This window comes from Phocoena phocoena, chromosome 11 (genome assembly GCF_963924675.1).
Source record: "Phocoena phocoena chromosome 11, mPhoPho1.1, whole genome shotgun sequence".
Lineage (NCBI taxonomy): Eukaryota > Metazoa > Chordata > Mammalia > Artiodactyla > Phocoenidae > Phocoena > Phocoena phocoena.
The window spans coordinates 31,491,387-31,508,671 of NC_089229.1; the positions used below are offsets into that span (position 1 = coordinate 31,491,387).

At 41.5% G+C, this 17,285-nt stretch overlaps 1 protein-coding gene across 2 annotated transcripts in view; it reads left to right on the forward strand.

The window, feature by feature from the left end:
• The first annotated feature begins 230 nt into the window (after positions 1 to 230).
• The window catches only part of KITLG (KIT ligand), an 88,082-nt gene continuing 71,027 nt past the window's right edge, over positions 231 to 17,285 (forward strand). The window contains exon 1 of one of the 2 annotated variants that reach the window (XM_065888252.1): positions 231 to 437. In XM_065888252.1, the coding sequence (XP_065744324.1) occupies positions 423 to 437 (15 nt within the window). In that variant the 5' untranslated portion in view covers positions 231 to 422. The remainder of the gene's footprint in view (positions 438 to 17,285) is intronic. The other variant, XM_065888254.1, reaches the window with a different exon arrangement.

The following is a 17,285-nucleotide window of genomic DNA, read 5'->3' on the forward strand; positions in this document are numbered from 1 at the left end:
CGCGCCCTGGTGGCCTCCCGGCCGTGCGCACACGGGCCCCCCGGCGTGGGGACGCGCTTGGCTTGGTTTGTCCAACTCTGGTGTATTCGCGGGGCTCCGGCCGCCCTCCCGGGTCTCCCTCCCGTGCCCCAGCCCAGCCTTGCTTCCCCGGAGCTCCGGAAGGGAAGGAGGCGTGTCCGGAGTAGGCGGGAGGGATCTGTATAAAAGTGCTGGCGGCTCCCCTACCGGGGCTTCACTCGCCGCCTCTCGCCGGGACCGGGAGCGCTCCGCGAAGCACGGGCAGTGGAGAGGGCGCTGCGCTCGGGCTACCCAATGCGTGGACTATCTGCAGCCGCTGCTCATGCAATATGCTGGAGCTCCAGAACAGCTAAACGGAGTTGCCACACCGCTGCCTGGGCTGGATCACAGCGCTGCCTTTCCTTATGAAGAAGACACAAGTGAGTAGGGCGCGCCCGGGAGCTCGCTGGCTCTCCAAGAAAATCGCGCCTGGAGGCCGGTGCGTCCCGGCTCCAAGTGCCGGGGCGTTCGGGGCTGTGCCTGCCGGAAGAGCCTGGAGGGCGCTGGGGAGGCGGGCGTGGCGTGCAAGCCCCAGCCGCCCGACCCGGGTGAGCCTGGGAAAGGAGGAGTGGGAGTGATGAGAGGGAGCCCGTGTCAAGTTTGGAGCTGTAGCCCTTAAGTTGGGAGCTGTCAGTCGGGAGCCGCAGTTCCTGTAAGATGGAAGGATCTGTTCTTTGGCCGGAGAGTTTAAGTGATTACTGAAAGACATGTCTTTGCACCGCAGACATTTTCCCGTGGATTTCTGGGACATTACAACAGCTCCCCACGCGCCACGCTCGCTCTCGCACCCAGATTTTTGTGCAGCCCCTGGGTGGGTACCTGGCTCGTGCGGACGCGGGTGCAGCCGCTGGAACTTAGCCAACCCAGAGTTCCTTAGTGGCCGCGTTCCGCTGGGCGGAGAACCTGCCCGGCCAGCCCCGGGAAACTTGACTCCCGCGGCGTCTGCCCGGTTTGCGGCTCTAGGCAAGAGAGCTCTAAAGGGGGTAATACCTCCACATTGCACCCACTTTCTTCCATTACAGAAGAGAAAAAGTTGTTTGTGTGTGTGTTAATGGGCACCTCTGATGGTAGCTATTGAGGTAATTCCCAGTGCTGCAAAATTGTGCATTATATAGAAGAACAGTGGTGAAGCACCGTCCAGGGGTACAATTAGTTTAGTTTGTTTGTTTTCTTGCAGCAGATATCTGGATTTAGAAAGGGCCGCCACCGTACTCCCATGCACAGTTCTTTCTGCCGCTGCAGGTCTTACCTCTACTTACTTCTCCCCTTAGGAATTTTTCTGTTATCTGCCGCGGGTTGGGTAAGGCCGCCCTTTCACCCCCCAGAGGTGCTGTCGGAGATTGCAGTTCCTGAAGTGTGTCGAAGGGGTGGAATTGGTGGGGGAAAGGTTGGTACAGATCTTCAGTTTAGAATGTGCTGAAAATGCTTTATTTAATGACATACTTAGTGTCATATTTTAAATAGGTGTCTAGACCTGGGAAGGGTACATATTCAGAGGGGAGTAGGAAGACTCGAGCCCATTGCACCCGTGTGGAAAAGGGCAGGAGGGAGGGACGTGGCCTGGAAGAAATTTTTGTGTAGTCTCTAGGGCAGCTGCCCAAGACCTAGGAGAGGAGCGGAGCGCAAGTTCCTCTCCTGCAAGCAGGTTAGTTTATAGGCAAAGCACCTGGGATCACCACAGTGGGCTGTTGAAATGCAAATGTTAAAGACTGGCAACAGAAGAGAAGTTTTAATCTAATTACTTGATTCGTACATGCTTTCTGCTTTGTGGAATAATAAGCATGGGCGGACGGGGAACCAATTCTTTGTTATAGTAGCATCTGCTCACGTGAATGGTAGTGGTGAGATGTGGGTGTAGAAACCGCTACCTTCTAGTTCAGGAAAAGAGCCTAAACCTTCCTATTTAAACAAGATCACTGGAGACAGATCAGGTTAATGACCAACAATCCAAAGGGGGGCGATGTACTATCAAGTCACTTTGAGAGTCAGTAGGATTGATGATCCTTGCACCCTTGCTTTGCAAAACAAAAGTGAGCTCTGTAATCTCCTTTCTCACTTTGATTAAATGGCTGTGTAAATTGGATTACATGGGATAATTCCATTGAAAACTAGAAAGAGGTCAAACTAGCCTGAAACTCCTTGGTGTTAGTGACTCGGTACTGCTGACCAGAGACACTGCAGGCAGCTAAGTATTTTAGAAATGTGACCTGCTCAGGCCGAGTAAAAGTGCAAGCCCTTTGGGGGAACTTGCTGCTGTTAAAGGACTGAAGGCAAAGGAGGGCAGTGCCCTTGGTGAATGAAGGCATTCATTGCCTGGGATCTAATGACCTTCAAGGTTTCCTTTAAAGATACGTCTAGCAATTCCATATTCTTGCCACAGGAAAAGGGGACCCTGGAAATAGCATGAAATCAATGAAATAATCAGTGGAAATGGGGGAGGGTGCTTAGATCCTCATTCATATTGTTAAATTTTCTAATCCAAAAGTTACAAAGAAATTTCCTGTGCACCTCTATGGATGGAGAGTAGCATAAGGAAATCTGACATTAAGTCGTAAGATGGTTCTACTGAATCTAATGTTATACTTGCCAGGGAGGAATATCTATTAACATTCAATAGTTTAAATAATCATTTGTAAAGATGGCATCAATTCCAGAGTTCTGTTATAAAACAAACAGTTGTGTACCCTTCCATTACCCAGGATATAAAATGAGAATTTAATGATAATTTAAAAAAATACACTTGAATTGTGCATCTCTCCAAGAATCACAGGGACACCAGGCATTCTGGACTTTCAGTCAAGCTGAATAAATGTGGAAATTCACCAACGACCACTTGAGGTTTGATAAATGATTCTTTAATTTATTTAGCACGTGTGATGAACTTTTAGCATATGGGAAATAATTACATGGGCAGTGGTCTTGAGGAGCAATTTTAACAATAAGTTTAGTCACAAGTCTACAGAAATGAAAGCATTTTGTGTTTTTCAGATTTCTGAATGTATTTTATCCATATTGTGTGGTTTTACGTTTTCTGAAGGGAATCGTGTCTCTGGCTTAGAAAGAACATCTATTTCAATATATAATCTTTTTTTCAATGTAATACTCTGATAAACTGGTATATTAAATAACAATTGGACATTAATTTGCAAGACCAATTAGAAAAGTGCTGGGCTTCCCTGGTGGCGCAGTGGTTGAGAGTCCGCCTGCCGATGCAGGGGACACGGATTCGTGCCCGGTCCGTGGAGATCCCACATGCCGCGGGGCCGCTGGGCCCGTGAGCCATGGCCGCTGAGCCTGCGCGTCCGGAGTCTGTGCTCCGCAACGGGAGAGGCCGCAACAGTGAGAAGCCCGCATAAAAAAGAAAAGTGCTATCAGTTTAACAGGGCTGGCGCCATGTTTATTGATGTTGTACTTAGTTTTGAGATGGTCTGGTCTGTGAGAGTTTTCACGACTGCTGTCAGTTTTAGAAATATGAAGATAGGAAAAATTCATCTGGCAAACGGTGTAGAAAAGGCCATTTTAGGCACACATTAGTTCTCAGAAGAAGCAAATAGAATGTTTATTAGCTTTTGTTTTTCCAGAGAAAAGATCCCTCTTTTGTCTGTATGAAGTTTGTCATCTGGGTGATGATGCAAGTTTACAGAAAAATTTAACATTTATGAAAAGAGCATTTTAAAATTTTGTCCTTAAAATCACTTCATTTGGAATGTGTGCTTTGAACAATCCTAATTTTTGTAGCTTTTAATTGATAGATTCTGCCAAGACTTTAAAACTCAAGTGCTAAGTCGATTACATGCAACATAAAACAAGGAAAATAACCATATGGAAGTCTGAAGGCCCGGCCCGAGCCAAACCAATTAAAATCGCCAAATTTTATTTATATCTAACTGCTGATTTGGAGATCGCAAGTTATGAATCACATTTATGCTATAATGATAGGGTTATTGAAATCTTTCCATCACCATCAATAACATTAAAAAAAAAATTCTCCCCAAATAGCTAGTCTGAAACTGAGGTTTCTTGCATGCTCCGGCGAGCCCCACTGAGTGTGCCCTTCCCCAACCATGTCTAGGGAACACCTGAGATATAGTGGAGAGATCTTAGGTTCTAGCTTTTCAAGACTTTGATTCTAATTCCTGTCTTACCACTGGTAAGACAAATGACTTTAGGCACATGGTTTAACTTCTTGGGATTTCCATTTTGCAATCTGTACAATGATTATAAAATAAAAAGATCTGTAATGATTAAGTGATCTGTATTAATTAATTAAGGATTATAAAGATCTGTAAGGATTAAATGAGATTTTATATATGTCTGTATCCCAGCACAGTGGCTTACTGTAGTTACAGTCTGAATTTATTATCCCCGAGAAGAGAATTGCCTGCCGACTAACTTAAAAGCCAGAAAAAAACTAGCTTTTGCAGGTAAATGTTGCTTAACCATCAAAGCACAGAGACCAAATTTTCATAAATCTGGATCTCTGCCTTCAGCCTTATAAACTGATGCCTGTTTGTACTATCAAATTAGGAATGTATGAAAAGAAAGGTTATCGGTGGCAGGAGAGATGATAAATGCTTTAAAGTTTTTCTTTTTTTTTTTTTAGATGTTGGGGGTAGGATTTTATTAATTAATTTATTTTTGGCTGTGTTGGGTCCTCGTCTCTGTGCGAGGGCTTTCTCTAGTTGTGGCAAGCGGGGGCCACTCCTCATTGCGGTGCATGGGCCTCTCACTATGGCGGCTCCCTTGCTGCGGAGCACAGGCTCCAGACGCGCAGGCTCAGTAGCTGTGGCTCATGGGCCTAGCTGCTCCGCGGCATGTGGGATCCTCCCAGACCAGGGCTCGAACCCGTGTCCCCTGCATTAGCAGGCAGACTCCCAACCACTGTGCCACCAGGGAAGCCCTAAAGTTTTTCTTAAAAAGTGAAAATAAGAGTTAAAATTGAAAATAGGAATCGAAAATGGGAATATAATCACCATCTCTGATTCACTTTCATATTTCCATACTTTTGCTTTCTAAGTTCCTCTTGTCTGATTCCGAGGGTTTATTTTATTTCATTTTAGACTAAAGAGACTGGGTCAGTTTCCTGTCCTTGGTGTTCGTGAACTTGCTCTTCAGAGTGAGGACAAGCGTTCATGTCTGCGGGGTGTCTTTATTGTCTTTACCAGGCAACATGTGGTGACATTTTAATTTTTTTCATTATGCAAGTTTGGGAGATTTTTTTTTCTTTTCTCAGTTTCCTTAATGTTCCCTTTTGTAAATTAGGGTAAGGCATTTGGATATAAATCTCTCAGGAGTGATCTTTCATCTTTGTTTTCTAGTACATGAATCACAAGCACCTGCAGGAGACTCTCTTTGGTGTTCATCACCTGTGTAGTCAGAACAATTTATAAATCATTGAAGGGACACCAGGATGCTTTTATAATATATGCTGTTTTCAGGGTTATTTTATGTAGACTTTGTCTCATAGAAACCATTGACTATAGCCTTATTGATTTATAGATGCAGTGAGATGTTTTTGCCTTTTCACTTAATTATGGGCTTGATAAAAACTGTTTACAGGGGCTGGGAGTTGGAGAGAATTGTCATTATCCCATCTCTACCTATTTCCTTCTGTCCAGAAAAATGGAGGTGATAGGGGGTGATTTTCTTATAATTAGGCCTCATGGATCTTTTTCTAAAATTGCAGTGTGTGTCATCTAAAGGAAGACTGTTACGTAACTCTCTTTGTCTTTTGACTACATTTTACTATTTTTTTTCTAGGCTGCCACATTGACTTGGTTATTAGGGGATGGAGTTCATTTATTAGCGCAGATACTATGTTGTATGACTTCGGGAAGACATTTGAATCTCTCTGGACCTCAGTTTCCTCCACTGTAAAATGAGAGAGTAGGACTAGGTGATTTCTAAGTGCCTTCCAGTTCTAGACTTCTCTATGTCTAAGGTAGTAGTAAAATAGATGTTTGAACCAGATGGCATTTTAGCTTCCTTTGGTTCCGAGATTCATGTAGTCATTGCTTTGGTGTGAATAGAAATTTTAACCAAGCAGCCAATGGGGAGAAATGAAGGAGATTTCAACTTAGACTTTTCTACTTTTAGCCTTTTCACCTGCTACTTGATATTCCTCTATAACAAGAATGGTATTTGCACTTGCTATTTTGGCAATATCCATAGTTGAAGGGGATCTTTACTTTCTCTCTCCCGATCTTTAAATCCTCTAAGTGAAGAAGAATCATAAGGCAAAGTCGGACAGCCAGAGGATGTCATCTTACATAACTAATGAATGTCTGCCTCCCCGTATTTGCTCATTGTTTCTACCCCTGCGGTCTCCAATATCTGTGTGCGTGGAGAAGAAATGGAGAGAATTTGATCCTGTAGTGGAAAGAACTTTCGTGCAGGGAATCAGAGGTACGGACCCTGCGCTTGGTTCTGGCTCCAGGGCCAGTCATTGGATCTTCAAAGTCTTGGGCAAGTCACTGAGCCTCAGTAATATTGTGCCCTAGAGTTAATCCTGAGAAGAAGAGTGAAGGGGAGAGGTCTGCAGCTGGAGACACAGAGGCTGAAAAAGGAGGGAGCAGCCCTTCTGCCTCCGGGAAAGAGTTTCTGTGGATGGCACGTTGCCGAGTCTCAGTCTCTCCTTGCCCTGACTTTTTGCAGGTCTGGACCCCCTCCTCCAGGCAAGGGACCACGGATTCCGCAGAAAATAGAGCTGTGACAATGATGATAATGCTCTAAGCACCAGCAAAATCTAGTGAACTTCCTGCTAAAACCATGTTCAGAATTGAGGCAATGATCCAGACACTTAAAAAAAAAAAAGTAGCAGTAGCTATCTTTCATTTATCTGGATGAAGGAATTCAGCACTTGACTTCGCAGGTGTAGCTGTTGCCTTGGGGCTTGGAGGGCTGCTGATTAGAATGTGGTCTCTAAGGGGGCAGTTAGGGTGCCTTTTCTGTGTTCCTGGTGCACAGACAGCAGCTCAAAAATCTGACGGTGGCCTTGCAAAGAATGCCTTTGCTCTCTAGGGTGACCAAGCAAAAGGGCGCACAAGACGAGAGAGCGAGAGCAAAGCCATCGTCAGTGCTCACTGGAAAAAGTAAGCCGCAGCCTCCTTCACCTTTGCAGAAAGGGCATCCCCACTGTATAATGTACCCTGACCGCATACTGTGCCCCCACTGGAGACCAGGGAGGACAGAGCACAGCCTAAAGGGGGCCGTTGTTTGTCTTGCATACACATACTCTGTTGCCCTTTCGGGAGCAGAAGTTCATCTTTTGTTTAAAAGCCCTGTGGGTGCTTAGCACTTTTGCCTCTTTTTCCTCTTGACTTGAAATCTCTGAAGCCAAGGACCTTTCCATTTAAGTGCCTTTACTAAAGTCCAGGGCTGAATCACATCTTGTAACTGGCCTGTTTCTTCTAAATACCAGTGTTTGAGTGGTAGTAAACCAGGTTGCCTCTAAAAATTACAGCTTAATAGTGGTTGTCTATTGTGAGGAACCCCGTTGTGCTGAGTTTTCCACTGTTTACTTGGGGTCCCTTTCGCAAAGCCTTCCTAGACAGCTACCTTGTGAAAAAACAGATTCCTTGATTTCCAAGAAGAGTGTTGCAAAGAAAGTAGGTTGTGTTTATAAAGGCCTTGCACCCTTCCTGGTATGGGTTGTCCATATGGATGGCTGTTAAAATTTACATTCACTGACGAACTTTAGATGGGAGGAGGGAGGCAGGGTAGAGGTGCTTCATATAAAATGGTTTCTAATGTGATCTAGAAAACCCAAGGATTACAAAACAAACCCCGGCAGTCACACATCGTTATTTATGGTTCTGTGTTAAACCTACAGTTTAACACTTCTGAAATAGTCAACACATTAGGGATTTCCATTTTTGATGACCGACTAAAACCTCTGTGATTACTTTAGTTTGGATCTCTGGCGATTTTAGAAAGCTGCTATCTTCAGCTGGCCCTACCCAGAGATCTCTGATGTGTTCTGTTAGGTGGAGAACTAACACAGGTCATTCTACTGTTTGTTAGAAAGATAAATTATCACAGTAAAAGGAGCTGGGCTGGTGCTTTCTGCTTCCAGGTGGTGCACAGGGGTTGCTAAAATGCAGGGATAATAAAGTAGTTAGAAAACATTCATGAAGAATCAAAAGGACGACATTAGTATAATGTTTTTAGTGCTGGATGAAATTAATTCTGTGTAGAAAAGCATCAAACGACAAAATAGGGTTTATATAATCCTTCCATTGTTATGCAACAAATTGTAACAGTTTTGTTTTTTCTAATTCTTAACCCCTGCCCAGGAAAATACTTTAAAAGTTTAGGACACGTTTGTTTATAATGTACTATGGCCATAATGGTACTCTACATCTTAACAGTACTAGAAAATAGTGGACTATAAAAAATAGTTCCCCGTTTGAAATTTGGATCTTTCTTATTCTTAAACAATTCCATAGACTTTTATCGATTTGACCATTTATTGTTTGCATTTCTGTATAAATGTCACACATAAATGATTCAGCTTGAAGGAATGAAATTTACTACAGTCTATGTCAAGCATTTGACATTTCAATGTGTATCCATTTTAAATACTTTCATGATTGTTTTGTAAAATCAAATCACCCTGATAATAAGATCATGCCAAAATGGCATTTAGTAGAAAACAGTTCCAAGATGAATTCAAAGAACTTTTCTTCTGGGAGGTAGGTACTGTTTCTTTAAACCCCAATTCACAGATGAGGAAAAGGTCTTTAAATTGCCAACTCCAAGTGTTTTATGGTCATGATTCACACCCAAAGAGATTTAGGTGGCACTGCCACAGTGTATTAGTGCAGCCTATTCAGAACCTCAAAGATACACGTTCTGCTTATAGGAACATTAAATCAAAAACAAACACAATTCAGGTATTAAAAACAGTTGCCTGTAATTGGCAACAAAAATTTTGTGATTCCAGTTACCTAGCAGAGTGGCTCATACTAGAGGTTCAGTGAACACAGATGGAATGTTGTTGAATAAATAAATGCCTGATTTCAGGTTGTTAAGTGCCAACAACCTTTTTTAGAAGCCTTTTTCTTTTTTCTTTTTTTAACAGAAGGCAAATCTTAACTACTGTCCTGGCTCTGTTATACACAGATGTGTCTGGTTGATGATTAGAAAGGCTACTTTGTTCCCCATTTACAGTATTAATTTTCAGTGAATGTGCACTATTATTTACTAAGTGAAACTGGTGGGCACGTGAGAATACAGAAAACACTGGACTGAATCAAATGTAGTAGTGGTTCGGCCTCTTACTAGCAGTGTGCCCTTCAGTAAGTGTATCTCTCTGAAATTTTCCTTCCCAATCTTTAAAATGGGTGCAGAAATAACTTATCTATTCGTAGTACTGATGTTGTGATTAAGTGAGATAGGCTGTGTAAGGGCACAGGTCCTTGCTCTTAGTAAATAATCAGTTCCTTCTCTGCAAGAGGAGGGAATCATGGAAGCTTTCAGCAAATCCACATGCTGTAAGACAAATTCATTGTTCACAGTTCCTGCCTTTGGCTATAGGGCTTGCATGAATAAATGAATTAAAATAATAGAGCTTAATACCTTAACTGCTTTATTTATACACAATCTACCTTCTTTAACACTCACAAGCACTCTTAGCAAATTAAACAAAATTTTCCTCCAATTTTACCCCCTTTATCTTTCTCCCCTTTCTACGAAAGGCAACAATTATACAAAATAGGCCAAAAGACAAGCTGCTTAAGAAGAGAAAGGATAGGGGACTTCCCTGGCAGTCCAGTGGCTAAGACTCTGCACTTCCAATGCCTGGGGCATGGGTTTGATCCCTGGTCCGGGAACTAAGATCCCACATGCCACGGGGCACGGCCAAAAAAAAACAACAGAAAGAATGAAGTAATAAGACTAGTTAATAAGTTAATATCCATTGATTACTCACTATAGATGAGGCACCAGGCCACAAACTGCACAGGAATATCTCATTTGATTCTAGCAAAAAAAAAAAAGTTATGAAACAGGTATTATTATTGATCTCACTTTTTTAAACAAGGAAACTAAAGTTCAGAAAGGTTAAGAACACTTGCCCAAGATTAAAAGGGAAAAAAATTGCAAGTAAGTGGAAGAGCTTGGATTTGGAGCCAAGTCTGTTTAATTCTTTTTTTTTTCCGGGCCCCTCACTGTCGTGGCCTCTTCTGTTGCGGAAAACAGGCTCAGCGGCCATGGCTCACGTGCCCAGCCGCTCCACGGCACGTGGGATCCTCCCCGACCGGGGCACGAACCCGTGTCCCCTGCATCGGCAGGCGGACTCTCAACCACTGCGCCACCAGGGAAGCCCAAGCCTCTTTAATTCTAAAAACTAGATTCCATTGAACCACGTCAATGGAATGAACCCATATTTAAATATACATATACATACGATCTGTAAGACTCAGGCTTTTTAAAAAAAAATTTGCGTGTGAAGATGATGGTTTTTTAATCTTATAAGGGGAAGTTTGAGAGCAAGCGAAGCAGGGTTCCCGGGAGAGGGAGGGGTTGCTTCTGATGCAGCTTGTCAGGACCACGCAGGAGGGTAAACGGCTGTGAAGAGCAGCAGCACCCCGACAAGTCGGGGATCCAGGGTTTGGTCCCCAGCCTCTCCCACCTCAGTCTCCTTAGCCATCGAATGCCTGCGTCAGCTGACCTGTTGTGTGCGAGGTCCTTATAAACTGGAAAAATGCCATTTTAATTTATGGAATTAAGAATTACTGCCGAAAGCTTGGTGTCTTTCAAATAAAATGGTACTTTTCTTGGCAGAGGGGAGGTTTTTAAATATTTGAAAATTGTGTTGCAAAATAACTTCTTGGGGGATAAAAGATGCTCCAGGATTACTTTAATCAGTTTGCTCTATTTTCATGCTGTTTCCAAACACAATTTTAAGTGGTGGTGATCATTTTTAGAAAACTACTTAATAATGTCTTTATGCTTATGTCTGTTTGTTAAAGCTACCAGCCATTAAAGTTGTGACCTTTGCTTTGTAATTCCTTGTCAGTCCAACCGCATGAATAGTAAAAATTCATTTTCTGCATTGATGTTAGATTTTTTGAAACAATTGACTGTTGGAGCACCCTTAGGGGCAGCATCGCTATGTAATTTATCAGTTTAGTGGAAATGAAGTTGTTTAAAAGGTTGCTAAAAGGTCCTGGAATCATTCGAACTGAGGTGAAGGAAACAACAGAACAGAGGTGTGATGAACCAAATAGACTGCAGTTAGATGACCCACTTTGGTTGGCTAATCCTCTGAGCCTCGGTTTCCCTATCTGCCAGAGAGGGCAGGAGTACATTTCTCGAAGGTGGCTGTGAAGATTAAATGAAATAATCCACAAAAAGCCCTTAGTCCAGTGCCAGGCACATAGGAAATCCTAAATAAATATTCACTCTGATCTTCAGCATTAAACAAATGGTAAGCTTATCAACAGTGGTGACTCCTTTCTTAAGAAAGTGACTTTAATTACAAAGTCTCCATTGTCAGAATGAAAGGGAAAGTTCAAGCAATTTATCCAAATACCTCAGGCTTGGAATTCACTTTAGCCCTGAATAATTGTTTTCATTCTCTACTTTAACCAAAAACTGAAAAAGAGCTCAATGTGTATAATTATAATCGCAAGATAGTTTACCTAGAGCAAAGTTACTTCTTTCTATCCTGTGCCCAAGGTCACAGAGCTAATACGTGGTGGAGCTGACTTATGAACCAGGCGGTCTGGAACTAGAGCCTACATTCCTAAACGCTATGCTATGCTTGGAATTGGGGGGACAGAACATGAGTCCTTCCCATGAATTGGTGAGTGATCTATTTCTCCCTATCTGGGAGAAGTCATTTTCTGCATCAACAGAAATATAGCCACTTGTCAAGGGAGAAAGGAAAGAGCATGGCTTTTGTGTCAAAAGCACGAAGGTTTTACGTCTGGCTCTAGTTTGCCAAGGGATCTTAAGCAAATTATTTAACTTTGCTTAACCTTCTCTTAAACTGAATTTCCTCTTCTGTAAAATGGAATAATAATACTTTGTAGCTTTTTAACCTGGAAATAGGATGTTGCATACCTGCTTTGTGATTGTCACTCACAGAATTGTACTATTATAAAGAAAGTACTTATCAGACTTAACACGTTTTCCTGCTATACTATTAAGAACTAAGTTGTGTTTGTACAAATGTTTGACTCATTGGCCTCATGTAGACACTCAAAGGAGCATGGACTTTGGAGTTAGAATGAGGCTTAAGTCCTTAGCTCTGTTATTCACCAAGACCCACGTGCATGTTATTTACTTTCTTTCTCAATGTCCTCATATGTATAATGGGGTGGTAAGGATAATATTACATGGTTGGAAGAATACAAAGATTAAATGAGATAATATATGGCAATTGGCTGACCCAGAACTGATGTTCAGTAAGTAGTATCTCTAATCTTTAGGGACTGGATTATGCCAGCTAACAGATCAGTATGGATCAGTCTACTCTGTCCGTTTGCTCCACTTGTGTGATGGCTATAATTTATTTAAACCTGTTGTCATTGAAAAGCAGAGAGAGATTATGGGTGATTATGTGAAATTGGATTGTGTGACCTGAACTGAGATTAGTAAGGGTCTGGATCTGGGTCAGCATCCCCCTTTGTAACCAAGAATGCTGATACATGACTTGGCTATGTCACCAGTTATTGTGTGTGTTGTTCCATTCAGAGGCCTACGGTCATACTTATTATTCTAAGCCTTGAGTAATGAAAAATTCAAACTTTCTAAATACATGAAAGCTTTGAGTTTATTAATGTCTTCCAAAATGAGCCGCACACTACTTTATACAGTATGTATTAATAGCTTTGGAGACGCATAGATCTGGCGTCACCTCTTCAAATTGGATGACTTTGAATCATTCTTCTAACATTCTGATTTTCTCATTTCTAAAATGACATTTATAATAGTGTTTAACTTCTCACGTGGTTTTGAGGATTAAATGAGCCAGTACATGAGAAGGGTTATTTCATGCCGGGTACCCAGAAAACCTAGGTAAATGCTAGCTGCTTTCAAGAAAAATTCATTTTTGCATTCAAAGTAGGTTGTGGTTTTTTTTTTTTTTTTTTTGCTCTTGTTTTTGTTTTTTTTTTCTTTGCATGTGTTGAATTTAGTTAAGGGTGTAGGATCAACAGTTTGGGAATGTTTGCATTATGAATCCAGGTTTTTCTTGTGGGTGATGGTATTTAGAGTTTAAGGGCTTGATTGTCCAGGTTAATCTTCAAGTAAGTTTTGTATCAGTCAAGACAGATGCACGTTACTTTTATCTGTCCATTACTTCAGGTAAACAAGCATTCCATTTTTGTACAGAACATTAAACTGTTAAGTTCCTTTTGATGGACTTGTTCAAAGTACTTGTGAAAGACAGAAAACAGCTCCTGTTTTCTGACATTGTATAATCTGAACGCTCTTTCTAGAGGTTTCTTGACTGAATCTTTGACTATCACTACCTCAAAAATTAAGTTATCAACCCAGACAAGTGTGAAGTAACTTTGGGTTCAGTTTAGAGTAGGATCTAACACAACAATTTGAGCCAAGACTCAAGTGAAACCAAAAAGCAAAAATCTTTTAAACGTTGAAAAAGGAAAAAGTCTACATCCATTCTTTTAAGGCCCAAAGGAGAATGGGACAGAATGATTGGTTTTTATAAGTCACTTAAGAGGAGGGCTGGATTATAAAGGGACTTAGTTTTGCATATTTCCTTGAAATGTGTGTCCTGGCACTTGGTGGGGCAAGGCAGGAAAGTCAGAACAAGCACTTGCTGACTGTATAGGAGATCCACATCCTAAATTCAACTATGTGGTGTTGATATGGGGTTCATCCCTCCGAGGGCATCCATTTTGTTATCCAACAAAATGAAGAGTAAATTCTGTAATTTTAAAGATTCTCTCTAATGCACACAATCTTGATTATTAATGGAATGCTGACCATGTGACTACCCTGGTTAAAATCCTCCATTGACTTTACATTACCTGCAGGATAAAGTCCAAACCCTCAACACACTGTACAAGGTTCTCTGTGATTGGCTGTTGCTTATCTCTACTGCTCCCTGAGTGGTAAATTTCATGCTGGCGTCACTTAACGAAGTACAGTGAAATAGTGACATATTCCACAACTGCATTTGGTCTTGAAAGCCCTGGTAGCCCCTTTTCATCCTCCAGCTGGTCTAGCTGAGATGGTTCCTCCTCTTGGAAGTCCTCCCTGAAGTCTGTTTGCCCTTCCTCCCTGCCCTCACTTTCCTTGTGTTTAGTGAGCTTACCCCGTGCTTCTATAGCATTAAAAAAAAAATCATATAGGGCTTCCCTGGTGGTGCAGTGGTTGAGAGTCTGCCTGCCGATGCAGGGGACACGGGTTCGTGCCCCGGTCTGGGAAGATCCCACATGCCGCGGAGTGACTGGGCCCGTGAGCCATGGCCGCTGAGCCTGCGCGTCTGGAGCCTGTGCTCCACAACAAGAGAGGCCACAACAGTGAGAGGCCCGCGTACCACAAAAAAAAAAAAAAAAAAAAAAAAAAATCATATATTGAAAACAGTATAATGAAATTATATTCTTACTTACCTGTCTGCCTGGCTAAATTGCCTCATGCTGGTATCCCCAGCTAGTGGTACAATACCAAAATCTTAGTAAAGGTTTTTGGAACCAAACTATGAGTTAATGAATCACATGAGATATATCTTTGACTGAATCTTTGACTATAGCATTCTAAGCATGGATCTGAGTACTTATCGGTTTTATGCCTGCTGACCTCAACTGACACATGGGTTGGCACCAAGGAGGGTGATTCGGAAGGTAGGAGGAACATTACTATCACGCATTGATGTCATACATAGGAAACGCATATAACTGTACTCAGTACCACCTGGCACAAACATATGTTGTTCAAACATAATTCTGTTTGGAGAGAGAAGTGGGCCACTTGGGGTTGTAGAAGAGGGTAGAGACCATGGATTAATAAAAGAGGAAGGTGGGGGGCAAGTTGCTGGCCATTTTTAAGGAAATAACACAATAGGTTGAATAGCAGGTGCCAGATGGTGCTTGCTAATTCAAGATTACAGAGGGTATGAGAGCCAGAAAGGATTTTAGTCCATAATCAGCTGCTGATGAAGAAAATGCTGATTGTGACGCTTATCCCATGTGCCAGGTCCTGAGCTAAGTGTGTTACATACTTTCATCTCCCCTGATTCTCTCCACCTATGAGGGTGGTTATAGCCTTCCGTTTCCAGAAGAGGAATGTGGGCTTAGGAAGGTTGTGCAAGTCGCTCAGCATCTTACAACTAGTTAGTCTTAAACCCAGTCTGTTTGCTTAGTATTAGTATTGCTGACATCTTCTCTTTTTGCCTAGGTAAGATGTTTTTCTTGATACATAATAATGAATAAGACTGTTATAAATACAGTGAATGAATTCTTCTTCCCAGCTCACCCACATTCAAAAAGCTTCCTTTCATATTTTCTTTCCACAGTTTGTGTTGGTTAATGGTTAGCCAGTGCAATAGACAAGGAAAGGATGTTGTGTAGTTTTAGATTCTGATGTGTATAATCTCTAGCATGAAACTGATGAAATAAATATGAGACAATAGACAATATGAGAATTTTAGATGGTTCGTTTTAAATGATACTTGTGGATTTAAGACATGTAGTTAAGGAATTTAGCAAAAACGATGTTTCATTACTCAAGATCAAAGACATATTTAAGTGTGGAGGAAGAAAGTTGAGAAGGATTTAATAAGTGATGTTTTCAAATTTCATCTGTGATTAGAAGCCACCATCTTAGTGACCCAAGGCAATGATACAACTGCTTTACAATTCAGTGCTCTAAAGTTAACCGTTTTTAGATTTGTGTACTTTAAAAAATTCACAAAACTATTGGGTTGGCCAAAAAGTTCGTTTGGGTTTTTTCATAACATCTTACGGAAAAACCCCAATGAACTTTTTGGCCAACCCAATGTTTTGATGCCAAGTTTTCAAAAGTTCTGAAGTTGTTAAAGTTATGCAACCTTACAGCATGGCCTGTTTTACCTTTTCTCTTTTTCTGTTTCTTAAATCAGGTAAGCTGCTTGGTTTTGTGTGTAAACTGAAAGGTTATCATCTCTGAAAGCCGTAAAACTTTTTCTAGTTTTGGATAATAATCACATAACAAGGAGCAAAATCTACCTCCTGTCTCAATTTACAAACAAAATTTCCAAAAAGGACCATAAATGAGAAGAGGAGATGACACACAAAAATTAAACAATGAAGTGGATGTGCAAAATGGCTTGTGCAGATTTGGCACTTGAATCATACAGCAGCTGAAGCATATCTTTTAAATTTCATTTAGCTGGATACACGGCCCTGTCTTCATTTCCTGAGATTCCCATTCTCTCCTATATGGCGAGAGAATCTCTTTGCTTTCCAAGCAGTCTTCCTGTTTACATATATTCCTCCAGCCACTTTTGATTCCGCAGCAAAGCAGCTGCTTTGAAAAAAGCCCAAAGGATAATCTTGCAATGGATACTCACTCATCTTCTTTCCTGACCCAAGGAGAAAGTTCCTTTTTATTTTCCCCTAGCATTATTTAGAGTTAGGACTTGAGCAGGGTTTAAAGTACATTTTCCATATTCTTCTTTTGTTTTATTAAACAAGAAAGCTTAATTGATAATCTTCCCAGGTTGTCTTTGAGGAAGAATTTCATAACACAAAATAGTTGACATTTACTTTGAAGATTGTTAACTCAGAACCTTTTAAAAAATAGTAATAATAAACTGTGTGATGCCACTACTCACATCCTGATACATTGTAAAAAGTCGTCTTTTTTATTTCTGTCCTACATCTTCCTTTCTCTGCTGAATTTGGAGTCTCTTCCTACATAGTGATATTATGGAGATTGCTCAGCACAACTCCATGATGTCATGGTGAAAAATCGGAATAAAAGAGTTGCCACTTAATCATGCTTATTAGCATGAAAATGCAATAATAAAGCCTATTTTGGAGGGGGGTGGTGAGGGGGAGTGTCATTTGAGTCCACTCCTGAGTAGTCTGGCATGCAACTTTCTGTTTCTTGCAAACAAGTCTTGTCAGAGGGGAACAGTGATATTATGCCTGTGTTACTCTGAAGAAAAGGTAGTTGGTTTTATTCTTTAGTCAAACTAGGAATGGGTCTGGATGACGTAAAAAAAAAATAATTTAGTTCTGTGAGTGTGAGCTTTTTTTTTTTCTTTTGCC